Raw genomic sequence first — 26,880 nt, forward strand, 5'->3', positions numbered from 1 at the left:
TCTGCTTGCTGACTTAGGGGTGGATGAGTCTTCTGCAGCCAGGCTGATCGAGACGCAGCATATTCATAAAACTGTCTCTGCTGATGGGAGTGGAGAGAGCAAAAACCACCAGAGAACAAGAAAAATAAACCCAAACGGTGTCACAGAGTCATAAAACCCAAGGGAGCAGTATTTCCCAGCCTGACACAGCTCTGGCTTAAGACTTCAGACAAGAAAATTAAACCCGCAGGTGACTTCTAAGTCGATCCTCCTGCTTGAAAACTGTCCTTTATGCACAGAATGAGTCTGGGCCACACAAATACATCCCTCGTCTCTCTTCTCACTTTTTAAAATTAACACCAGCAGTGGATGCTGTAGAAGCCCATTTATAACTGCTGATGTACCAGAAGTCCTTGACAATGAGAGTAGCACTTGGTATCTTAATGAATGAAAGTGTTGTAAGAATTTCTCAGTCATCTGCCACCTGGTTCCAGTGGGTTAGACTGTCTGATCTCCTTCCGCAGATACAGGCACCCACCCAAAGCCACAAAGAGCCTAAAAGAAGTATACTTAGAACTTAAATAAGAGTCCAGTATCACTAAACTACCAAATCAGATCCCTCCGGCTGCAAGAAAGGTGATCACAGGCGCTCCACCAACCCCGCTGGGCCACCCTGGGGACTCTAAGGTAGCTTGGCCTTCTTCATGGCCAAATGCCAGGAAAGGCAAAACGTGTTGACCGAGGGATCCAAGAGTAACAAGCAATTTGTGTTAAATGCCCTCAGCCTGAAGCCAGCCCCGCACCTGGAAACCACAGCAAGTGTCTGATGTCCTGAGACCTTCCAGGATCCTAAAAATCGAAGGCCATTATTGCACTGCATCATCAGCACTGGACTTTGTTTCAGTGCTACTTTTCACAAAGAAATATTTTTGTTTTTAAATTGACCCGGGAAGGCCACCTGGGAAGGTGACAACAAACAGGGGGGAAACAGGCCTTGCTGAGGTGCTGACGCTGGGCAGGAGAGGGGGTTGCTCTCCAGCTAACCGGGTTACTTGGGCTGGTCATCTCTGCAGCAATGAAATTCGACTTTGTAAAAGTCAAATTACACCTTATTCATGGTTGGGAAAGGGCTCTCAAAGAGTCAAAAATACAGATGTTCCTAGAATCATGAGGAGAAAAAAAAAAAACACCTGTTCATCAGATCAATATTTTGTTAGAAATTATCAGTCATCGATAAAAACACACTCTACTGTTTATTTCTGCAGCAATGCAGACCAGTGCCGTCGCTCCCAGGGAGACCAGGCAAGGAGAGGGCCAGCCAATCAATGACTGGGTTGTTGAACCTGAACCTTCTGTAAAACAGGCAAAAAGGAAGGCGAGAAGGTCCAGAGAAGGGCGACAGAAAAGAGCTGGATGGGACAGTGCCCTGATGGGAGGGCTGTTTGTGACCGTCCAGGCGAAAGCTGAGAAGCAGTCAAAGCAAAGTCACAAAGTCATGAAGCCAAACATAAACATGCTTATCTGGTCTCAGAATGCTGGAACCTGGGGATCTATCTGTGAAGTTCAAAAGCAGTAAATTTAGATCACATACAATGAAATACTACATAGAACATATGGAACTATTAAGGGTTAAGTACATTCACAGTGAAGGTACCAAGAAGTTCAAGCTAGACCCATAAATCTTATAAAGGGGAAATGAGGATGGCTACAGTTCATCTCTAACCTTGCATCCATCTGATGCACAATACATATTCATTGTAGGGGGACACACTCAGATTTCTTGCATTTATAGTGATGGTGGTGGCTGGCCTAACCATCTGCAGTGGTGTCTACCAGGGCATCCTCATCTCCCCATAAAATTCCCAGTGTACTGCCTGACATCTAGGGCTGGACCACAAGTTTTCCTGATGGATGACTGTCATGTTCTAATTGCTGCTCTTATAAACGGTTGCTTTTCTACCTACATTGCCCTGTTTCCTTCAAACACTACAGAACACATGAGAATCAGATTTCATTTATGCAGAACTCAGAGCCAGAGAACAATGTGCACAGCTTCTCCTAAACAAGCAAGCATCCTGCTATGAACTCATGGACTAATGATCATCCCGCTCCTCCTTCAACGCTTCTGTAATGGGGTTCTCTCCCTCTCAAGGTCTCCTGTCCTGCTGTTGAACAAAGCTAGCTAAGGGCACACCAGGGAACAAGACAGACTAAATCTTCACCCCCAGAAAACTTAGCCCTGAGACGTTCAAACAATGCCCAAGAGGAAGAACCAAGGGCAGCAGCTTGGTGCCCTCTGCAATTTCAGGTTGATGCTGGACAGCTCCAGTTACACTGCTAAGTCCAGTTGTAAAGCCATCTAACAGCAGTAATGTCCATCCTACCCAACCAACCTCAAGATGAAATCAACCTCTGGTTGAAATCTAGCAACTGCTGCTAAAAGTCCACAAGAGATGCCCACTTCCTCCTCCAAAGTTAAATCCTTCATCTTGGCTTTCAAGGTTCTTCACAGTTTCCCTTCAACCCACTTCTGACCTCATCTTTCTTTACTACCCTACAGGAATTCCACATCCCTGCCCAGCCAGGCTGTTTGCTATGTCTTGAACATGCTTATGCCTCATACAGTCGTGCCTCTGTGACCTTTGCCTCAAGTTTCACGGCAACCTCCTCTCTCATCCCTTCCAATTGTGCTCATCTTTAAGGTCTGTCCTAAATACAACCTCCGTTCTGATGCTTTTCCTGACTCTTTCAAAAGGATTTGCTCTCTTACTATATGAATTTCTTTAGAACCACATTTATACATCTTCACATTAAACATTTTTGGTAGCTTACAACTATCTACAACTCCAACATGACAGGTGATGAAGGAACGCTTTTCGCAAATTATGTCAAGGCTGGAAGAGCACTTTGCACTCAGCGCAAGAAACAGACAAAATGGAAGCGCCATTCAGTCTTACAAAGGAAGGAAACCCTGTCACGTGCTCCAACAGGGAAGAACCTTGAGGACACTACGCTAAGTGAAATAAGCCCGTCATACAAAGACAAATACTGTATGATTTCACTCATGCCAAACAAGAGGCAGTCAAATTCATACAAACAAGAAATAGAATGGTGGTTACCAGGGGCTAAAGGGAGGTAAAAGAGAAAGGGCTTTTGTTTAACAGGCAGAGCTTCAATTTTGCAGGATGAAAAAGTTCTGAAAATCTGTTGCACAACGATGTGAAAATATGTACCATTACTGACTGTACACTTAAGAATGGTTAAGATGGTAAATTTTATATTATGTGTTTTCATCACAATAAAAGTGCCATGTGTGAATTAAATCTCCAATTTACCAGCGTTACAAAAAACAAAAAAAGGTATTACACAGCAACCATTGCCCTGATCATAGAGGTTAGAGCTGAAAGTGCCCCTTTTAAATGTGTTTTAATTAATAGACAGTCCTTACATGCACTAAGAATAGAATGTCTCCATTTTGAGAAAAGAAAATTAAGACTGGAAAACTATGGAGAAATGGGTATGAAGAGTAAATTCAGGTAAATTTTCCGTTCCTTCGAGGTATCAGTTATTAAGAGACTGTGAACAGTAAACCTTTTAATGAGACTTTTGGGTTATGATTCTTTTTTTTTTTCCACTTAAAGGCACAGATGAGGTCTGGGGCCCCAGTGGTCTAGTCATCAGTTTCCTTGCACTTTCAGAGTAAGATACCAGAAGGGAAGGGAAGGACAGAGGGAGAAGTAGTTAAATGATTTTGGAAGGTTGGAGAGGGAGCTTAAAGAGGAGAGCAAGGAGGGTGGGGTGGAATATCTTGGGGAGAAATGGGGACAGACAGAGGATAAGGGAGCAACAGAGAAACATAACGAAATCACAAATCAGAATGAGACTGCAGAACGGTTCCTGGCAGATGCTGCCCTCAGTTCTAAACAGCAGTACTGGCTTTGCCTTGACAAGCCCTGGATGGAGGGCTCTCGTTAGTCATGCACTGCGGCTGAAAATAGCGGCAACTACTTCCTAGTGCTGAAACCAGCAACCAATCAGTTCTGATGTACAGTTAGTTTCCTTGTTATTTCAGGGTCTAAAAACAGTGCAAATAAGCCCTGGGCAGGTTCACAGGAGCAGAGGGACTTGTTTTGCAGAATCAGCAAGAGTTTCTTCTCTTTGCTGAATTGTCAGCCTCTAACTGTGGTCAAGTGCTTCCCCTGTGATTGGCCTCAACTTTGATTCTTAGACTGTCTCCTTCTAGCATGTTCTTTGAAACCCAACTCAACTGCCCCTTTCCCTCTTTATAATCAAATGCCTTGGAAACATTATTTATTTCTGAAAGACTGGATAATATTTTGTCTTTGAGATATACAAATGAAGTGGAGTTTCTAACTTCTTAAATAGATTTAAAGACAGTGCAAAAAAAACAAGAAGACCAAACCAAACCAAACCAAACCAAAACAAAAAAACAAACAAAAAAACCCAAGAACACCAGTAATTCCACCGTTTTGAATTTTAAGAATAGGTATCTTAGTGGAGACGGTGTAAGCTAATGATTAAAAGTGAGGACTCTGGGGTAAAACAAAATGGGGAGACTCCATCCCAGGCACTTACAGCTATGTCACCACGACTAAGACATTTAACTTCTCTGAATTTTGTTTTCCTCGTCTATGAAAAGGAGAGAATGAAGTTAATAGTACCCACCTCCTAGGACTAAATGGTATATTGTAAATTTCTCAAAAAATGGCAGCTGTCATTATTACTCGAGTGAATGTCAAGACTGTGATGCTCAGCTATCACATAAGTTGGTGATCCTTCATTCAAATGGCACTATGGGGCACCTAATCGCCGGTACCTTAGGCAGAAGGAATAGATTACTCAGTCTTAAAACATTTAACTTCTGGAGCCAGAAGAGCTGGAGAGGTGATTGGTGAAGACTCAGAAAAGTAGGAGACCCCATTTTTTGCCTCAATTATCCTTTTCCTCTATGGTCAGCCATTATTCCAAGAAAGATGCATTTTGAGAAACATTCATCTCAGATCATATTCATTATGCCATCACTCTGCTGGGCACAGCGCTTCCAGAATGGAAGAGAATCTGATGCCTGAGTCCCTGACCCTGTATCATATGCCGCTGTGCATCCTGATGATGGAGATAAGACGGAGAGGATGACAGCAGGGGAAAGATGGCTGAGGAGGGGCAGGAGGGCTTTCCTCTATCTCTCTGAAGAACAGAGAAACTATGTAAGACAAATAACCTCCAAGTTAATTACGGTTTTCCTGATCAAGTGGAAGCAAATGCCAAAGCAGAGAGATTTCGGCATGTCTTTCCCTGATCGTGGATCTAGACGTAGCCCCAGTTCAGGCTCCCACATCCTCTAGACCATTAACCACTGTCACTCTCTATTAACCATGCTTGGTGTCTTTCAAATTGTTGTCTGTTTCCTTTCAAAAATGTCAACAGAACAACAGACATTGAGAACATGCTACAACTCGTACACTTCCATTTAGAGTTCTCGAGTTCTCAGTTTATTAATTCCTTCTGACATGGCCCAGATGTCTCTGGAGTAATTAGTAACAGAACAGGGTTAATGGAGCTGCCTCGTGGTGATGCAGGTTCATTATGACTGATTGCTCACTTCCGAAAATTAAGCAAGTCTCACTAAGTTTAAACCCAAAAGGAAAGCACCAGACTCGCACCCCATGCACATCTGCACCTGTCCTGTCTGCATCGTATGTAAGAGGCTGCCAGGTACACTATGGTGAGGACGACCAGCTTTTATGTATTCTTCTCTATTTGACCCAAGCTCTCTGGATGTGAGATTTATAAATAGATAAAATCCACTCTCTTGGGGAAAGAATAAGGGAAGCCAGAGAGACCGGGCTAACTGAGGCATCTGTAGTCCTTCCTACAGCAAGAGTCCTGCGGACACCTGGCTATCTGAGTTCACGGCTCACGGCTGAAGTTCATGTGAGCCTCCATTAATTAGGTAACTAGAGACATTAAAGGGTGTTGTCAGTTTAAAAATTCTGTCAGTTCTTTTAAAATGCCTTCTCTACTGGCCTGTTCTCTCTTCCCACTGCTAGCAGTCATATGCTTGTCAGCTCCTAGTTCCACACCAGAAACAGCCTCTTGAAGAGTCTCCCTGCCTCCAATTGTTTGATTTAATTCAACTAGTGATTCTGCAGAACGAGACACAGGGCTGGCCTCGGAGGCTTCTCTGTCAGGCCTTCAATCTTCTCCTCTTTCGGTTCATTCTATACACAGCGACCCAGGAATACATTCTAAAGGCTAGTTTCCATCATATCCCTCACTTCTCGGCTCAAAAACCCCCAAAGGCTCACAGCTGCCATGGGATCCAATCTAAATCCTCACATGCCCAACCCAGCGAACCCCCTTCTTTCTCAGTGCACCCCCAGGCGGACCCTCCACGCCAGCTCTGCCTCCGCGTCACTGACCCGAAGCACGGCCGCCCCCGGCCTTTGTCCAGGTCTCCTTTTCTGGAATGTTCTTTCCTCATTCCCTACAAAAGTCCATCATGCTTTAAGGGTGGACTCAAGTTTCAGGCCCCCCAGGAGCACTTCTGTTAGACTGGGCAGATCTGCGAGCATTGCACTCGGCAGTAGGCAGGCTGGCCCTCTGTTTCTGAATAATTAATGAATTATATATTCACATATAAAATACATCATACACATAAATTGATGTCTCAGATATCCGTATCCGCTTTGATACCTAGCACAGTATTCTTCCTAGAGTCAGGTGTGTTGAATAAACAGGTACTCTATGTAGGAGTTAAGTTTTTCAACATTTAAACTTTCCCAAAGGAAATTTGGCATCAGTCTTAAAAGGTACCTAGCCCTTAAAGCATACACAATTTACTTCTAGAATTAGAATTAGCAATTCTTGTGCCAGGGATAAGTGAGGAAAGACTCAGAAATGCTTATAAAAATATATGCGCGCTGCTGAGATGCCGTGTTTTTATAAGGAGGACAGAAAGCTCCTAAGGGGTCCGTCATGTAAATCCTGATCCCCACCTTGCAGCTAACAAATTGATGTTGTGGAATATTCACTAATGGGAACCTGGTCACAAGACATCACTGAGAGCAAAACAACAGGTGATCAAAGAATATGTACAACGGTGTTTGATTTTTATTAGAGGATAGATGGACAGTGGTTATGTCTCCGAGGGAGGCTTACAATTCCCTTTTTTCCTTTGTGACTTTCTGTGCATTTAAATTAGTAACACTGAATGTTACTGATGCGTTGGACACTTCCTTTAGATGGAAATGTGCTCTTATGAACCACAAACACCAACCTGGACGTTGACAGAGGAGCTTGACACAAACTTACACTTGAATTTTGATCTAATGCAACTCAGCACCATGTGAGACATCCTGCCACTGAGGAAACGATACTCATTCATCTAGGAGTTGGGAAACACGAGGTCTAATCATGGCTCTACTGCAGAATTTCTGCCAGCCCTAGAAAAGTCACTTATCTTCTTAAATCTCCATCTTTTTATGATAAAATAGGTGAACATCCTTCCACCTCCATCCCATTGTACAAAAACGTGTAGAGATCAATTAGAAACTATTTATAGAAATAACAAACATTGTAAAGAGGCAGTCAATCAGTATCAGGTGGGTTTATTATCACAGTTGGAGAAACTCCCCTGTGAAATCTTGAATCTCGAATTATTCCATAACCTTGAATCACAAAGCAGTATCTGATTCCCAAGGCTAATGTGCGGTGAAATGCAATTTCACTAGATGCCCAATTTAATAACTGTGGGTACATTTGTTAAGTGACATTTAAACAATGAGCATATAACAGTCATTTCAGGTTATTATAATTCCCTGTGCTATATGGTAAATCCTTGTTGCTTATCTATTTTATGTACAGTAATTTGTATCTGTTAATCCCAATGATAATCTAAAAAAAATAACTGAATCACTTTGCTGGACACCTGAAACTAACACCATATTGTAAATCAACTGCACTTCAATTAAAAATAGTCATTTTAGGACAACCTTCTTCAGCTTACTCGTCTTTAAAAGTGTTTCCCATAATACTTTGCAGGTTATTGTCTTTGCCTTTTTTTTTTTTTAAGAGAAAAGACATAAATTTTAATTGAAGAAATACACGGGGCTTCAGATCAGTATTTTAAAGCTTTGGCAAACGCATTATGAAGGGAACAGGTGCAACTCTTTATCTCTGCAAAGTTTTGATGATGAATCGAATTCACCAAGATGGGCAAATAATCTTGACTGAGCCACATAAATACCAATGTACATGTTTACAGACGCACAAGACTGCAGGCTCTTAGCATATGACTGGTGGGTGTGTACTGAATGCTTCTGGACACAAACACACAAACCCAGGTCATGACTGCGTGTACCAAGACACACACAGAAACACCCAAACGTCCCACAGAGCAACCTCTCCAAAGAGGTGCCTCAGGTGAAAAAAAGACAGCAAGAAATGATCCCTTGAAGGGAGGGCGGGGCTGGGGCCCCAGGAAGACGTCTCGACTCACCTGTTAAGTGGTTGGCAATCCTGGCAGTGGGTTTGGGAGGCAGGGCGGGGGGCTGCTTGAGAAGGGAGAGCTGCTTCACTGGGGTCTCCTCATGGTCTCCAGGGAAAGCAGCAGGTTTTTTGGGGGGCAGGAGCAGGACTGGTTTGGCTGAAGGATCTTGGGACAGGAGGACTCCAGACTCACTGGCAGAGGGACTCTCTTCAGACACTGAGGGGACAACCACAGGACACACAGCGACATTACATAAACGCAGTGCAGGGAGGTCCAACGGGAGCCGGTGGGTACACAGGACAGGGACGTGGGTTAGCAACACAGCAGAGTGCTGACCGCCCCAGGTTGTCAGGGGTGGAGCATTAAAAAGAGGACATCAGAAATCCAATAAAGCCAGGGTAGGGGTGGGGGATGGAGAGGGAGGCAGACGCAGAAAACAGAGAAAGCTGGAAGGAGCAAGAGGGAGAAAAAGGAAGAGGACACTTCCTCAAAACCGTCCAACGTGTCACCCCGTCAGTTCCTGGTGTTTATAACACAAGTTCTGTGGGTGCTCCAACATGTGACTCCGGGACCAATCGAAAGACGGCAAGTGGAGCGGACCAAGGACCAAGAGCCCCTTCTGAACCAAACCAGCGCCAAAAGCAGGCACCTTCCTCTGGGCCTGCTTGCGCTTTGTTGGGGAGGAAGAGTGAGTGGATTCTGGGGTCTCACTATGACCCTGCTCCCCAGCCTGAGGCTCACAGTAGGGGACAAGGCCCCCACACACCTGGGGTGGCGAGTCCTCCAGGTTTGGGGGTCATCTGAGCTGGGCAGCCGCATCCAAGGGGTGCTCTGCAGTTTGACAGGCAACTTCCTGCCCCTGCTGGCTCCTGTACACCTTGACAAGGTGAAGATGCTCCAAGTCAACATCTCTTATCTTCTTCCTTCCCCTCCCTTACGCTCCATTTCTCATTGCTCTGCACTGGGCCTGCCTCTTTCTCTCCCCCACAGGGAACCAGGACCAGATCCAGTTAAGAGCCGCCACGGGTGGTAATGTAGGCTCTCCCACCAGCCTGGCAACCTGGCCAATGACAGACTAAGACTCAATGACTTCCCTAGGATGACAGATCTCACTCCAACCATCAAATCCATTTGATTCCAAAGCCACAAGGGAGGTTGGATAGAAATCTCAATTTACTGCTTTAGCTGGAACAATCTCCCCTGCAGGGGAGGGGGGCGGTGTGGAGGGGGAGGGAAATACAACTCAGAAGCATCTCTTCCCTCCCCATTGCTGCTACAGTAAGAACGTCTGTAAATGACTCCTCTCCTGCCCTCTTCTTCCTCCCTAATCTGGGTAGCAGCGTTCCTGGCAGCATCCAGGTCCTGTATATACTCCTCATGAGAACTCAATTCTCCCCTGTCTCAAGGGCACTGTTATTATCAGTGTTGGACACACTGACGGAGCAAGAACTCACTGGGTCCCAAGGTGAAGCTGACTGTGTGAAACATCACCCCGCCCAGCCTCCCCCTGTGCAGACTCTGCGCACCGTGTGGAGGAAGGATGTGGCCTTTCTACCCAGACTCTAGATATTCCAAGAGGTCCCTTCCCCCAGGCTCATCTCCTGGCAGCAAGGACCTCTCCTGATTGGCTGTCAGGAGGGTCCCATCTTCTGGCTAATGAGGACCAGTCTGCAGACCTGAAGAAGTGAGTACTGGCCACTCAGAGGGCTTTGGACCAAAGAGACAGTGACAGTCAGATGGCATCAAAATTCATCTGTCAGCAGGATATAACGTAACTGGGAAATTATAGACAATTAACATGCTAATTAATTTTACGCAGTAAGCTGTTACAATTTACTAAATTGATGTAACTTTTTTTTCCACTAGGTCAAGTAATTTATTCAAGGTCACAGGATTCACAAGGGACCAGCTTCGACTTGAAGGCTTTATCTCCTTTCAAAGCCTGTTTTCATCATCATTCTGCTATACTATCTATTTTTGGGGGTGGGTGGCAGGTCATTAGGTTTATTTGTGGGTTTTTTTTTTTTCTAAATGGAGGTACTGGGGAATGAACCCTGGACCTTGTGCATGCTAAGCACATGCTCTTAAACTCATATAACTACTAACCAGTATATTGGAATTAGGATTAAAGAGCATACCAGGGTCTACTGACCAGGTACCACAGAGAAGGAGAGGACTCTTCAGCCTTAGCCTAACAGAAATGAGTGTTAGAAAACAAAACAATGACATTTTAGATCATCAGTGTGACAACACAAGATATAACCTTCTTTAAGAGATTAAGGCTATAAAAATGTTTTTAAAGACTGTAGAAAAATAAATGTATATACCTTCCACATTTTTATACTTAGCAAGCCCTCTCTGGTCAGCTCCACCCTCATTTCCAGGAGATCCTTATGCTCAGGGTGGTTCAACACAGAACCCCAAGTCCAGCCAGGCTGGAGGTCCTTAATGCTGTGCATGCTGGGGACCAGCTCTACAAGTCTAAGGGGGCATTACCTGTCCCATCCATGATGTCAGAAGGCTGGAGCACCTCATACGAGCAGGGATCCCTGGGCATCGGGACTGGCTCCATCTCAGACAGGGCGGGCAGAGACAGCTGGCTGGAGCTCAGGGACTGCCCATTTTCCAGGGAGTCATCTTCATTCGATATGGAGAGCTCCCCGTCTGTCAGAGCGAGAAGGAGAACACGGAGTTAAGAGCACGCCTGCCTTCCGGGAAGGGTGACGTTCACCGCCTGCTAACAGGGACTGGATGCTCTGGACAACCTTTATCAAGGCCAGTCTGTAAAGTCTACACTTGTTCTTTTGCTTTTACGGCGTCTAACCACCAGGCAGCAATTTCCAATGACCTTCGACCATTTGTCTATTTTGTCTCCATCTTTCTGACCGATTTTGCACGGATTTTCAAATGAGAATTAAAATGACTGTTTCTTCATAATTTTTGAAAACTTAGAAGAACTGAGCAGGACTCAGAGACTGGAAAATCAGAATTCCTATTTCAGGGGGCAAAGGGCTTCACAGCATTCAACAAGTACCAGGACACAGTCTACCAAGGTCCTAGGAGAAACTCATCTTGTCCTCTCCCTACCTCTGCCTGCATCCAGTTTCTCCAGGTAGATAAATGTGTAGGGGGGTGGGGTTTAAGTGCCAGCTGAGGGCTGCAGCAGCTCAAGGATGCTGGGAAGTGCCAGAATCCTCGCAGTGCCTACCAGGGATCCCGCCGTGTGGGCTGCAGACTTTGATCCTGCTTGAAGCTCAGCAAGACAAGGGGCAGCTAGTAGAGGATCAAAGCCTCCTGCACAACGGCCGTTTGTCAAATCAAAATCCCCCTCCGTGTGATTTCACCCTAGCCCAGGGGAGTTCTGGATAACTAGACATTAGAGTCAAATTAATTTTTAAAGAGGGCTGAAAGCTGTTCCAGTCAGATGCATAAATATCCACATGAAAGACTCTAAGTTATGTTTAGTCAGAAACACAGAAACCAGGAAAGCGATTACCTGCCTTAAAACGGGAAGATAGACGATTCACTTGTAGAAATAAAATAGAGAAATGACTCCAAGGTTAATCTTGGATAAATAATCCTTTCCTTTTGCTATGTTCCTCCCAAGGCTTTAATTTTACACACACTGATGATACAGCAGCGAAGGATTTCTCTGCCCGCCCCTCCTCCCCCCGGTTAGAAGTGGCCTGATGAAATAAATGTTCAACAGAGCAATTTATAAACCGACAGGCTTTAGACAGCATATGGTTCAAGGACATAGGCTATTTGGCCTGAATCTTCCATAAACATAGGAAAAATGGCTATAGTGGATACCCAAAACCTCACGTGAAGCAGACCATATAAAGCACTGACTCTTGAAGACTATGGGTGCTTTTCCCCCCTTCTTTTCACTCGGCCTCTTCTATGCCTCAGATGGTAACAGTGGTCCCCATGACTGTGACTGACAATGTGATCAGCGCTCCTCACTACTGAGAGCAGACCAGACTTCAGGCTGCTGCTGTGCTGTGGGCAGCACACAGCTGAACTGCGTCTTCAGGATGGAAAGGGCTGCGGGTGCGAACGTGAACGCGCTGCCGTCCCAGGATGGATGGTCCCTAGTCTTCCTAACATGTTTTAATTTAGCTTGTTCAAATGCACACCGTGGGAAGTAGCTCTGCTGAAAGTTCCCAGTTGGTGAAATGACGATGCAGCTGCCATTAGGTTTAATACATCTCTGGGAAACCACTTTGACTTCTGATGTTCCCAGTGCAGTGAAAGTCCCGGATAAGGCCACCCGAGGAGGACGGGTTGCAGGGCTGTGGCCCTGTTCTGCTCCTTTGGGGCAAAGATGCAATGGAATGACTGCTATACATTTTAACTGTTAAAAGTACCACAGAAGCAATATTAGGGAAAAAAAATACAACAGCAGTCAGATTGCTTTAGATTCTATGAATCTCTGTTCATCAAGGCAGCTGGTTTAGCGCTAGAGGTTTTGGTGGTAACAGAGAGGCAGTATGACTTACTTCTCTTGGGAACATATTAAGTCTCAAAAAATTTAGCTCCCTATGGATTAAAAGTACCTTTGCTAAACTGCAAAGGCCCAAACCACTTTGGAGAAAAAATAATCTTGAAAATTCTACTCTCGTAATTTCTAAATACACATTTCCATTGAAAACATGAAAGTAGGAGAAAAAAGAATAAGACACTGATCATATCACTACCCTAACAGAAAGCTTTTTCCCCACAAGTTTCACAGTTGTGTGTATCAAATTTTGTCCTGTTTTTTTAAAAACTTTGATAAGCATGTAATTCGCATGGTTATCGTCTTAATTATACTGAATGAACATGCAGAAGTTTATTTAGTTATCTCTTTGCGATGGGTCACAAAAGGATTTCCAATGTTCTATGCTATTATGAAAACAGAAATCTCTGCTGACTACCTTCCTGTATAAAATCTTCTCTGCAATTAGAATTCTCCCCCTTTAGGAAAGATTCCAGTAAGTGAAACTTCTGTGTATCAATATTTTAATGTCTGGTGACATATACCTGGATCTCGTGAAATCGTTTTTTTCCACAGCGTTTGTCCATTTACACAGCAGCAGGTACAGACCACAGAACTTTCTCAGCTTTTGGTCATCTCTTCAACATTAACACTAGTAACCATGTTTTATCTACCTACCTGCTCACATATATGTACAGACATATCTGGTAGAAATAAATTGAAACTATGCAATAGATACACATTCATCATTAATACTATTTATGACTAAGATGACAAGTGACAAAAGTGAAACCTGATTTGCATTCCTATGATGTGGGGATAGAACGATGCTGCTTCTGTTGAGTAACTGTTATTTTAAAGTTCCTATGACATGTTCAAACCCACACAGAAGTAGAAGCGTTAATGTACTAGACTCCATGTAGGAAAACCGTCTCCCCTGGGAGGAATTTAACCCTCCTGAACAAACCGAGTCTTACGGATTATTTATATTTCCATCCATCTAGATCATCACTGTCTCGTTATCATTAACAAGATGGGAAAGAGCTCACTGAGTACTGGAAATTATTTTGATGTTTTACAGGCTCTTCTAAAATTATCTGTAACGGTGGTTTTCAAAACAGTACAATTGCTCTAAGTGTAAGACGTCTCCCACTAGAGTCAACAAAGCACGACGAGGAGGAAGGAAGCGGGCAACAGAAGAGACCTGATGGGTGAAGGCAAGGGCTCTCACACCTCAGCGGGCATCACAGCTTCCTGGAGGGCACTTACAACACAGGCTGCTGGGCCTCATTGCGGAGTTTCTGACTCGGGGGGTTGGTGCACGCACGTCTAACAAGTACTTGGGTTATACCAAAGCTGCTTTTGCTGGTCAGGGTTCTGCACTTTGAGAACCACTGGACTGGAGGTAAGGAATGTCACAGAAGCAAGAGAACCTGGAATGGCAACAGTGCCTTTTCCTGATGAGGTTTAGGACAAGAAATGCTGTTTACGTGGCTAACACAGAACAGAGAGAGTTGGTTTGACTCTCAAAGACAAAGCAGGAGGTTGCGCTGTCTAACCATGGATTATGAATATGAACTTGTCACGATGGACACTGGGACTGGAGGTGGCGATAGGGCGGGGAAGAAAGTACACTGTGAGCCAGATGCAGACACATCCGACAAGGCAGAAGTAGGTCACAGAAGCGGCAGAGAAAAGAACGCAGAAGTGAGTGCAGGTGAGTGTCATGACTTAAATGGTGAGACGTGGGAAGCAATGGATTAAGAGAGAACTGGCCACGGACAAGGTGCGGGCCATCGGCTCCTCTTCTCCTTGTCAGGTGTAAGAAATAAAGATGTTGGTAGAATCAGGCTCACATCAAATCAAGGAGCGTCAAAGGCAAGGTGAGAGTGAACGACTTCATCCAACCGACAAACACCAGGGCAGACCCTCTCGTGAACAACAGGGATCACATACCAGAACTCGCTGACCCTTACAAATGGATTTGCTCTTAGCTCCTTATGATACCTGGAGAAACGACTGCCAGGTCGCTGCCTCCAAACCCTGGCGCTGAATCGCACCCTGCCCGGCCTCTCCTCCCACAAGGCAGGTGTTGTGCCAAATGCTAAGGAGAAAACAGACGTGCCCTGGGGAAAGAGTGCGGCAAGACGTGATGCAGAAACGCAGACAGAGCGGACCTCGTGTGAGCTAGCTGGTGTGCGGGTTGGAGGGCAAGAAGTGGATAAGAAAAATAAAAGGTGAAGGAGAACAGAAGATGTATGCTCAGAATAGACGGAGACCACACAGGGGATCTTGTCTTGCATAAAATTTTCTTTATGTTCTAAAAGTACAATCTGCGTAAAAGAAGGCTGGCTCAAAAGATACTTCAAAAATATTTGTTTGGTTCAGTTTGTTAAGGGATTACATCCACCTACAACTGGGTATTAACTTTGTGATTTTATTCCAAGTGGGTCTCAAAAAAAATTGTTGTCTTGTTATTGTTGTTTGTTTTGCTGTAGGAATATTCTCTGATTTTACGGTGACTGACATCAATGTCTGATCAATTACATTTCTCAAAGTTTAAGGCTAACCGAAGACTTTTTTCAAGTGGATGAATGTCTCTATGGAGAACAGGCAACAGGAATTCCTCTGGGTTTTCGTGAATGCCTGTGTAATGACAGTTTTTGTTTTTTAAAAAAGTGCATGAAAGTTGGACATTTTGTTCTGAGGGCACTCAGGATTCATGGCCCCATAGAGGCCAAGATTAAAAAAATTTCAATTCTGAAAACCAAAATACTTTAAACAAACTCACCACTTAATCTAATTTTCCAGGATACGTATTATGGTTTATATAAAAGCGTATGTTTAAAATTGTATTTCTAGTTGGATAAGAACTATTTATTTGATAAATACTAGTTGAATATGAGTTTAAAGAACTGCTTTACATCTATATATTGAATCACTCATTACTGCAATAAATTTTACCAGGTCATAAAGCTAAAAATAAAACTTTAAAACTACAATTGTTTAAATAGATAAATAAAAAAATACATGTGTATACACACGCACACATTTTTAGTTAGGCTGTGTAACAGGGAAGCCAGATGGAAAATTTTAACTTACTCATAAACTTTTAGATTTTTAATTTGCAAATGAAAATGCTGTACACCCAATATAAGGAAAAACCCAAGCAGCATAGTGGGGAAATATGAACCAAACTAAACATAGCTAATAAAAGAATGGCTATTCCAAGTATGCAGACTATTTGTACAAATAAACAAAAGTCAAGTCCCAGGTGCCACTTGTGACACGCACAGCCTGGCTGGGAATGAAAGAAATGCAAGTGAAGTGACCCTGCGGGTGACGCGGACCCAAAACAGTGTGTTTGAAACAACGTCAAGGACGAAAGCAGGCGTGGAGAACAAGATGTACATGCTGATCACAGTGACCTCAAGATGAAATATGTATGCAGCTCAGCCGAGTTCTGCAGTGCGTTTGGCATGACAGAGCAGAGCTTAATGATCACTAACTTTTTCTTTTGGAAAACATGCTTATATGTCTAAAAAATAAAAAAGGGCATGCTGCCTTCTTAAGTTATACGAAAATATAATAGGTTTTTTGGAGGGAAAAACCCTTTCCTTGCTCGTCTGGTTTCTTGAGGTATTTTCCCTGAGCCCGGCTTCTTACCCCTTCTCCACAGGTACCTCGTTGTTAGGATGCAACCACTGGGCCCTGTTTCTCCACCAGGTGGAGCAAATCCATCCAAACAGGGAGCACAGGGGACTCTGCATCCTCCCCTTACCCCCGTGGGCCAGTGCTGCTTCAGGACTCTGACTTTCCCTCCTGGTGGGCTGACTTGGGGAGAGTAGAGAGTTATCGGCCTCATCACTGACTTCCCCCCGGTTAGAGTTTATTGGTAATAAAGGTGATACCCTACTTCAATTCTCACTTATCTTAGCCTTCAAATGGTTCAGAAACTCAGAGAGGGAAGAAGTGTGCTAATACTGGACCACTCAGATGCTTAACAGTCTGGAGACGTAAGGGAAGAGAATGCTTTTTTCCATCTCAGGTAAAAAGAAACTGAAGGACCCACTGACAGGTGCCAGAAACGATGGTGGTATAAGCCATGCTCTCCTGAGAGGCCTATGTGTCAATAAACAGAGGGGTGCTGGTGAGCACCCCTAACTCATTCTTGAGGGGCAGGAAGAGAGAAGCAGGGACAGTGGAAAGGAGCCAGACTCTGCGCACCAGGAGGGCGGTGTTCTTGTTTTTGCTGTCACTACGATGGACCTCAGTTTGTCTCTTGAAAACAAAGTGACTGTGATGAATGTTGTCCAACGTTCTTCCAGATTCAAAGTCCGGATTATCGACAGATGCAAAATGAGAATAAGCTCTCCCAAGCCTGCAAACAAGCCTGAAACAACAGATCAGCTAAACTAGCAAACTGTTTTACCTTTGTTCCAGAAAGGAAACAAAAGTTTTCCTTTTTCTCCTACAACTTACTCTACTTGTGCACATTACAGCAAGAACTAGGAACAACATTGATTGATTTCATGTTTACCATTAGCCAAATAAAGCTTTATATTTTTATTTTTAAAAAAACTAGTAAGTTTTAGTGTAGAGCTAGAGGCTCATAATGTACATAAAACCCTCTATACACAGCTGAGAGACAAGGAGGAAGAAAGGAAAGAGGGAGAGATGGCAAAAGAAATATTTTTGGAGCATTTGGAACATCTTCAGTATCAAGTACCACACTGGGCATCTTACATATAATAACAAAATTTTGTAAACTATATTATTTCAGGAATATATTATGTGCCAGGCTCTTGTTCCCTTAATATATATAAAACAATCCTATGAAGTTGGTACCCAAATTATCCTCATTGCATAAAGAAAAGTGAACATTAGATGATTCAAGTAACTTGCGTAAAGTCATATAACTAGTAGGTGCTGGGCCAGTACGTGGTCAGAGTGAGTGTGTGAGACCTCATTTAAAATGACTGACTTAAAAATTTTTATTTCCTTAAGGATGTCAAAAGGACAATATAGCAAACCTTTATAAATCAGACATGTAACTGTCACAGCTCAAATTCTGCTACTGTTAGCACTTGAGGCAGAGGAGAATAATGAACATCACGAGATCGTGGTTACACTGATGCTTCCACTGTAAAGAAAAACAATTCTGTAAGTGATGCAATGTGACAGTTTTAGACCGAAAACATTAGGAAGTGTTAACGACACTACATCTCTGTTGGTAACGCAAATGTGTAGAATTCACACATGCATGCCTGTGAAAATTCAAACACGTTTTCATTCCCTGGTGATCACCGATGGCTCTAATTAAAGCAAAATCAAAAGGTGAAGCCACCTATGTTAAAGCAAATGATTATCTTGGCAAAGACATGGAAGAGGAGCCCTCATGCAGGCATTAGCTAATTGTTTTGTCCCTCTGAGACAAGAGCGGCTGTTGCGGCTTCCCAGACGTGCTCTCTGACCATAAAGGGCATCTCCACTGAGTGGCTGGTGAGTTACCCTGCGGAGCTGAAGGTACTCTCCCGAGAAGTGTCACTCTGGTGGTGGTGAGCCACAAAACAAAGACTTCGATTTTGTTTGTTTGTTTGCTGACACTGATATACCCTTTCCATTAGAGTGGGAAAAAATTAAACAGTGCTACAGATCTCATTGTGAAGAATTTTAAACACACACGGAAAGCAATGCATCTCTATTAACATTGCATATTTACTAATTAATTTGGGGATTCTTGCGAATTTAAAAAGACGAACTGAAAGTCTTACTTGCAAAAGCGAAAACTAGAGCGTGTCTCCCTGTCTCTCTCTCTCTGTCTGTCCGCCTCCCTCTTCTGGTGCACTTTCTTCCTCAGTGAGGAAAAGTCATTTTAAGTGTGTGTCTGTATGTCTAAAAGTACCCGTGTACCCCTAGGATTTAAGGCAGAAATTGCAGGAATTCTGTAAGGATCAGAGAACCTATATTTTCTGAATCCACAAGTTAGAGAATCTTCCCGCTTACATTTTACCTCTGTTTGCAGGCAGAAGTCTTTGGATGATTCTGACCAGCCTACACAGAACAATTCTGCCAGAGCCACGAGGTCTTCTGTCTGATACAGGAATCTTTGTAACTCACAGAATCCTTCTGAGCCTAATACTACCTTGAAAATCTGTGCAAGATGGATTTCAATCTCAGAAGGCAGTCAATTCCCTGATACTCTGATTGGATGATGTTAAATATAGGATGGAATGGTACATGTCTTTGTGCTTGGAGAACTTGGTTTTTTGGTTGGTTGTTTTTAAATAGTTGCTATTGTTCTGGATTTAACATCCTATTTTGATGTTAATGATTTTTCTGCTCTTGTTCAGAGATCTTTGCCTAAAACAATGACTTCCTATCACAAAAGTGGCATTGGCTTTGGGTAGCCTCGGCTTTGGGTAGCCTCTTTTCCTTGCACTTCCCTATAGCTCTTTCCCGCTGGATTTATCAGCATTTTCTGCCTTTTACTGGACCTCAAGGTCAGCAAACCACAGCTCATGTGGTTTCTCGGCTGCTTCCGTGACTCCAAACACCTCATCTGTGGTGTGTCTCCCAGGGGTGTTTCTTTCACCTGCCTCCCTCGGTACAGTTATGCCTCCCCCCAGTCTTCACACCAGGTTTTTACATCATTTATCCTGAGGAACTGGGATGGTTTTGACCACTATTACCAAGTCACCACCCTCGTCTCCCAGGTTTGTAGCTGTAAGAGGATCTACCATCTTGCTATTCCTGGGCATCTTGGTATCAAAAATGCAACTGGAGCAGAGACTGAATACAAAATGAATGGAATGGCACAGTTTCTCTCCTACATTATTATGTGATAGTGTAGATCTCACAGAATCATACATCGTTGTGCAAGGGGCCTTTCAGAGTTAACAGGGAATCCAAGATTTAAAAAAATCTTTACTGGCTGGAGTTGGAGGAGGAAAGTGATGAGGGCTGACCACTTCAAAATTTAAGCAGCTCTGTCTCTCCAGCTGAGCTCTCCAACAGGAAACCCCTTGCCACGTACGGCTATCGTTTAAATTAGCTAAAATTAAATAAAATTAAAAAGGCAGTTCCTCAGTCAGACTAGCCACATCTGAAGGGCTCAACAACCACACGTGGCTGATGGCCGCTGCACTGCCCGGCAAAGGTGATGGAGCATTCCTGCAATTGCTGAAAATTCTGTTGGACAGCACTGCTCAAGACAGACTTAAAAATCACAATAATGGGCCTAACGAATATGCAAAAGTGAACCCGTTTCTGGAACCGGGAGATTGAAATGATGTTGCTAAACTGGTCCACATCACAACGAGTGGGCAGTTTAGCGGATATTTCCTTTAGCGATGAAGCAGTGGTGGGTGGAGCACAGCGGGGAAAGACAGGGCTTGAGAGCACGTGCAGCCCCGAGAGCAGCAACACACAACTAAAGGGGGGGGGCCTTCGGGGAAGTCCTGTTGCCTCACAGTGGAATCTTAGGGAACTAGGGAGAGTCTAGGCTGGGGTGAAGGGGAGCCAGGCAGGGGAGACAGGCATGTAAAAAGAGCAGAGAAGCAGTCCAGGCCACATGTCCAGTGGAGACCACCGCTGACACTGCGCACTCACTCTGGGCAGGCAGTGCTCTAAAAGCCCAAAATGGATTGTGTCCCTTGACCCTCCGACAACCCTATGAGCGGACGAGCCAGGGCAGAATGGAGTCGCAGGGTCAGCCATCCCCGGATGCTCCCAGAGACTCTAGGAAAGCCCGCTGGTTGGTAACAGACTGTCTTCAATCAAGCAGGCTGGAAGCTGGGCGCAGTGAGAGGATGAGAGGAACGAAAGGCTTTGCTGGCGGGAGCAGTCTAGGATCCTGCGGTTACATTCAGACAGCAGAGCCCAGGGAGGTGAGAAGCCGCCCTGTACCAGGTATAGACAGAAGGTGACGCTGCTGGGACCAGAATCCTGGGCTTGGGGCTCCTAGGAGAGTGCAGCTGTTTCACAGACATTAATGTGGGGGTTAAGGCCCAACGCCCCACTGGCCTGTCTAGCTCTGTAAGAGTCCGAGGCAAACGCATAAAGTCAGGAAAGTTTTCCTAAGCATAACCAGCTTTCCTTATATTGGCTACTACCTTCCAGAGTCCGGTTTGCCTTCTCATTACAAACATCAGTGCAGGTCAGTGGCTGTGGAACAACCAGGCGTCAGAAGCAGGCGGTGATGCTCACCATGCCCCAGGCACCCTGCCCTGTCCTGACTTCACATCGGGGCCCAGGCCAGGCAGTTGGACGGGTGGTATTGTGGTGGGTCTTCCAAGGATAACTCATACTAGGTAGCAGCTCTTGGGAGTTGACTGCACCTGCAATACTTTGGTTTATGGAAACATCTGTCAAAATTAGGGGGAAAATATCCAGTGGTTATCTCTAAAAATTTTGCTCAATGAGAAATAAGAGTAATTCTGGAGAACTTATGGGGCCAGGTTTTCTTGCTCACAGGAAGAGATACCAAGAAGGGAGACAGCCCTCTCTCTCTCCTCTGGATATTGTCTGCATATGACGCTGGAACTACTGCAGCCATCTTGTTACCATGAGGAGGTGTAGCCTGAGGATGGCATTATCTTAGCCATGCTACTGAGATGATGAACTAGCCAGCCCTGAAGCTGCCCTACCACTCAATTTTATGATGTGAGATTCATTCATTCCTTCTTTCCCTTACTGACTCATTCATGCAGTAGTAAATGAGCGCTGACAAATGCCAAGCATTGCTCAAGGCCTTTAGTTTGCTTTAGAAGGTAAAGCACACAAAGATCATTGGTCTAAATTTGCTTATTGCTGCAGCCTCCTTGAGTTGAGGTTTTTGTTACCCGATACCACAAGCATTTTAACGTACACATTGCTGACGGCACACTGGCTTCACAGGTAACTAAACAGCCTATGATTAAACAGCATAGAAATCATCAAAAGGACACTTATCATAAAAAATAAATAAATTAAAAAAAATTTAAAAAGGACACTTCTTGATCCTTATGTTATTTGACATGTCTGTACTTGACACTTTGGATCATTTTCCCCCCACTGAACCACTGTCTCTTGTCTTGGCTTCCGTGATGCTACACATTTCAGGTTTACTTCCTGTTTTTCTGTCCGCTTCTCAGTCTTTGAGGGTTTTTCTTATTCCCAGGCCATTTTTTTTTCACTCCCAGATCATTCAGTGCTGGGGTGCCATGGGGTTTTCTACCAGGACCACTTATTTTCTCCTTTTACATCTTCTCTGAGAAATATCATCAATTTCTATGATTTCATGGCCATTTACACATGGATGATTCCAAATCCGCATCCTCAACCCAGATTTCCCGCTAGAGCTTCAAATCTGAACATTTAGGGGTCTGCCTAGAAATCTGGATATCTCAAAACTCAGTGCGGTCACACCACTGCAATACTTTGTGCCCTAAGCTCACTTCTTGTTAGTCCCCAGCTCAGTGAATGTCCCCTGTATCTGCTGTATCTGTCCACCCAGTTGCCAAGCCAGAATCCTGAGTGTCAGTCATGCTGACATCTTCCCCTTCTCTCCCCAGATCTAAGCAGTCACAGGCCCTCTTGACTCTGGCTCCTACAATCCTCCAGCCTGTCCCCTCACCCACCTCCCTACTACCGGCCATCAGGCCATCTGAATCCCACAACAGTGGCTAACTAGTCTCCCTGACTCATGTCTTGGTCTCCCTCCAAGTCCTTCTCCCCCCACAGGCAGAAGGATGAGGCTGCAAATCTGATGGTGTAGAAAATGCTCCCAGAGCTCCTCACTGCTCTCAGGATAAAGAACAAGCAACTAATGTCATTTTTCTGCTTGCATGGTCTGCCCCGACTCCCCCTCACCGCACAGACAGGCTGGACTCTCTCTCTCCCTAACTTGGTGCCTCCACATGTGCTAGTCCTCCTATTTAGAGCATTTCCCTACCCATCCCACCTTCCCCAGCTCCTCCTTATCATCCTCCAGGTTTCCTTCCAGGATGCCTTCCCTAAGTCTCCAGGCCTGGGCAGATGATGCTTCCATGTGCCCTAAATATCCCATACTTTCCTCATCATGACCATCAAGCACCTGAACCCATCCCAGGACTGTAAGCTCCGTGAGTCAAGGGAGCCACCTTGTCCCTCCTGGTGCCCGGAACGGTGCCAGCAACGTAACAGGGACTCAACCAATACACAAGAGATGGATACATTTGCTGGGGAACGTTTGCTCACTGTTCTAATCATAATTTCATTAATTTTTCGGTTCGGGATAGTAACTTTATGAAAAACAATGCTGCTTAAGAGAATCTGGATCACAATTTCTCTTTATTCTTCATTTTATCATTTCAACTGCTTTCCATTTACCCCACACGAGGGCAATCCACTGTGCTAGACGCTGAGGTGCCATATAAATGATTATACGTCACTGAGGCCGAAAGTAAACACTCTTCATTTTCACAGTTACTCCAAACTGCAACTTGCAGAAGATGCCATTCTAGGTGAGACATCAGAAACAGCTAAAACTGTGACAAAATCACAGCGCCTGGTAAAGGCTGTGAAAAGCATTTTCCATAAACTTCAAGACTTTAAAAGCCTACACACCTGGGATACCAGATAAACAATGGGGCCTAAAAGGCTCCAGCCGACTACATTCTTTTCCCTTGATACAGGGGAGAATTGTTATTTTTATTTTAAAAGATCATGATCTTCGAATTTAAATATCAGGCTTTTTCCTCCTGAATGCCAGACGGGGGTGGGGGTGGAAAGGCAGCCTGTGCATAGGAGTTGTCCATTTCAGGTGCTTCTGTTTGTGTTGATAATTAAAAATAACACCTTCCAAAACGTTGCTCTAACTCGACTAAGGGAAAAAGCACACCTCAATGCACTTTATTATTTGCTGTGAAATGTTATCTCTAATTCTCAGCACACAGTGAAAAGCGAAGCTGCTCACTGAACGTAATCAGTTCTGTTCTTCCAAGTCCCGTGATCCTCCTCCTCCGGTGGGATCCTCTCTTCCCCCGGGTCTTGGTGTGACTGCAGGGAGCAGCCACCTAGTGACTAGGGGCACACCCCTGCTTCCTGCCCCTCTGAGCTGTGGACATGTGTCACACGCAGGGGCAACACTGTATCATTCCACCGTAGAAAGACGGTTGTCTTCCCCCTCCTCCCCTCCCGACAAGTGATACACCCACTGATGTGAATTAAACACACCCGTAGTGTACAAAGCAAGCGACGGGACAGATAGAATTTCAGTGATGAAAATACAGTACAATTGCCACTGATATCCCTAACATCCTTTAAATACAGCACTATGCTTATTTGTAGAAATCATTCACAATAACCACCAACAGCAATATTTATTAAGATCCTCTGACTACCAACAGGCAACATATTACCCTGTTTCTTTTTGGGCTCCCATGAATTCCAAACGAAGGACATAAGGCCTTAGCAGGGGTTTCCAGAGTCCACACTCACTGGCCGTGAACCCTTAGGCAAGTCAATAACCTTGCTGGGCTGCAGCTGCTTCATGCCTACATTGGAAAAGTAACAGAAGCCAGGCCAGGTGACCTCTTGAGATCCTTGCTAAGCCTGGGAAATATCGTCACTGTTTCACTGCTGGCCAACCAGTTCAGTTTTCAGGGTATTTTTCTCCATAACACTTAAAAGCAACCATTTGTAAGTAGACTATTTGGCATCCATATACAATGAATATAATATTTCCTATTTAAGTAACTAGCAATAAAGTTTCATGGGCCATACAAATGAATAAACAAGGGGGATCAGCACTTTAGCGTTCTGGATTTTGCCAGCACAGGTGAACCAACCAAGGGGTGTGCACATGCAGAGAGAGCCTCAGGCTTGCATATAAACATAAACTGAGTATCCACTATGTCCCAGGCACTGCTGTGGGCAACTGAATGCCTGTAATACCAGTGAACACACCAAAGATAAAGATCCCAGCGTGCCTGGTGGAGCTTACATTTCAGTGAGGAGAGACAGATGAGGAAAAGGCTAATATAATATGTAAGTAATTTATAGAGCATGTCTGCAGGTGATAAGAGATGGGAAACAAACAAGCAAGCAAGCAAACCAGAAACAGAAAGGAACCCAGTGGAGCAGGGTCAGGGGACTAAGGACTTATGGAAGGAGGTGGCAATTTAAAATCTAGGGGTTCCAGGTAAGCTTGATTGAGAAGCTGACATTTGGGCAAAGAGTTGGAGGAGTGAACCATGTGGATGGGTATCCAGGGGAAGAGGGTTCTAGAAAGAAAGCTGCAGCCAGTGTCAACCTCAGGGGCCGGAAAGCAGGGCTGGCGAGATAAGTTACAAGGAGGTCCATCCAGGGAGTTAGCTGAGGGCAGATTGTGGAGGGCTTCTTAAGCTGTGGCAGGAACTTGGAACTTCTGAGTGAAGTGGGGAGCCACTTCAGGCTCTGAGCAGGGGGGCCCTCTGAGTTACAGAGGACTAAGAGAGAGGCAAGTGTAAAGAGAGGCTTTAATTTAAAAGAAACACACTGAGTCAATGTAAAGAACTTAAAGGCTCATGATTAGGTTTTAAGTTGTTTTGAAGCACTAGTAGGACCCACACTCCCATTTCAGGCACTGATCACGTCTCTTAGGTCTCTGTACAAATATCACCTCCTCCAGAAGTCCTCCGTGATTGCGTTTATATAAAATCATGGCTCCCCACTCCCTGAATTTCTCTCCTTACCCTGCTGCTTTGTTTGTCTTCATAGTGCTTATTGCTCCTTGACAATATATCATATGCTTATATAATTATTTCATATTTCCTTTAGTTGAATGTCAACTCTGAGAAGGTAAGAAGTCTGCTCTTTCGGTTATCACTGCAGCTGAACACCTAGATCACATGGACAATTTGTTGAATGAACGAATGAATGTCCTAGGAGCCCAGGAGAACCCTTACGTTTCTAATTCAAACAAACAGGCTACAAAATTAGGGAATAAATAGTTCAAAATAAGTTCTCAAATTACAGATTATTTTCTATCATTAGTTGATTTAATATCTTTTGAGTGATGATGGTTCAGTATAATGTTTACATTGTGTTTTTCATAAAATTGCTAAATCCAAATTATGAAACATACAGAAAATGAGAGAAAAAAGAATTTACAATTTTATGTTACTACCACATCATGATTAACAATTAAAACTTTTCTTTGTATGTAGTTTTTAAAGTTTGCTGCACTCTTACATGGCCTCGATGTATCCAGAAATCAAACCATTTTCTCTGAGTTTAAAACTTTGATCTAAACTTCCTTCTGGATTCTGATCTTACAGGATTCTATATGGAAACCAATAAAAAAGAACAAGCTGTCCAGTATCCTATGTTCTTTACATTCAACACATCCCATGAAATGAAGAATTCCTGAGCTAGTTTCTACAGATATTGAGAAAATTTCCCCTTTTCAACCTAAGCTCTCATTTCGCCTGATTTAAATTTACTGACCAGTTTGGGATTTTAACCTGCTAAGAAAAATATAAAGAATTTTGAGAACTATCAAGAGTAATAAAACCTCATTAATTCTGAGGCCACCCTGCTGAAACAGTTACAAATCTCCATCCTACCGTTTATACTTTTTCTGAATGAGCGAGGTATTATCCAACAAAATTATTAAGAGTTGGAAGAGAAAATGTTGCCAATTAAAGATAAACTCCTTTCCACCAGGTTAGCAACACCGTACCCAAAACAGTATAGCTGCAGCATGAACAGGGGCCGGCCCCGTGAACCGGCTGACGTAACAACTGCAAATCAATGGGCAGCTGTCAGGGACCATGCATCTCTGGTGGAAACTGTTTTGCTGCCAAAGGACCAGAGTCATGTGCGCTAACCCAAAAGGCGGTCCAAGATGAGGCATGACGGCCCAGCAATGTGGAAGGACTGCTGAAAATCTATGAAATTCATCTTTGAG

The 26,880-nt window shown here is 44.1% G+C and overlaps 1 protein-coding gene across 9 annotated transcripts in view; it reads right to left on the minus strand.

Moving 5' to 3' along the window:
- Window positions 1-26,880, minus strand: part of PHACTR1 (phosphatase and actin regulator 1) — a 466,583-nt gene that overhangs the window by 62,727 nt on the left and 376,976 nt on the right. For 7 of the 9 annotated variants that reach the window (XM_072945660.1, XM_072945662.1, XM_072945666.1 and 4 more), the window contains 2 exons: window positions 10,985-11,152; window positions 8,498-8,704 (listed from right to left, as the gene is read on the minus strand). In XM_072945660.1, coding sequence (XP_072801761.1) covers window positions 8,498-8,704; window positions 10,985-11,152 — 375 coding nt within the window. The remainder of the gene's footprint in view (window positions 1-8,497; window positions 8,705-10,984; window positions 11,153-26,880) is intronic. The other 2 variants (XM_072945664.1, XM_072945663.1) reach the window with 1 other exon arrangement.

Source organism: Vicugna pacos, chromosome 20, assembly GCF_048564905.1.
Source record: "Vicugna pacos chromosome 20, VicPac4, whole genome shotgun sequence".
Classification (NCBI taxonomy): Eukaryota; Metazoa; Chordata; class Mammalia; order Artiodactyla; family Camelidae; genus Vicugna; species Vicugna pacos.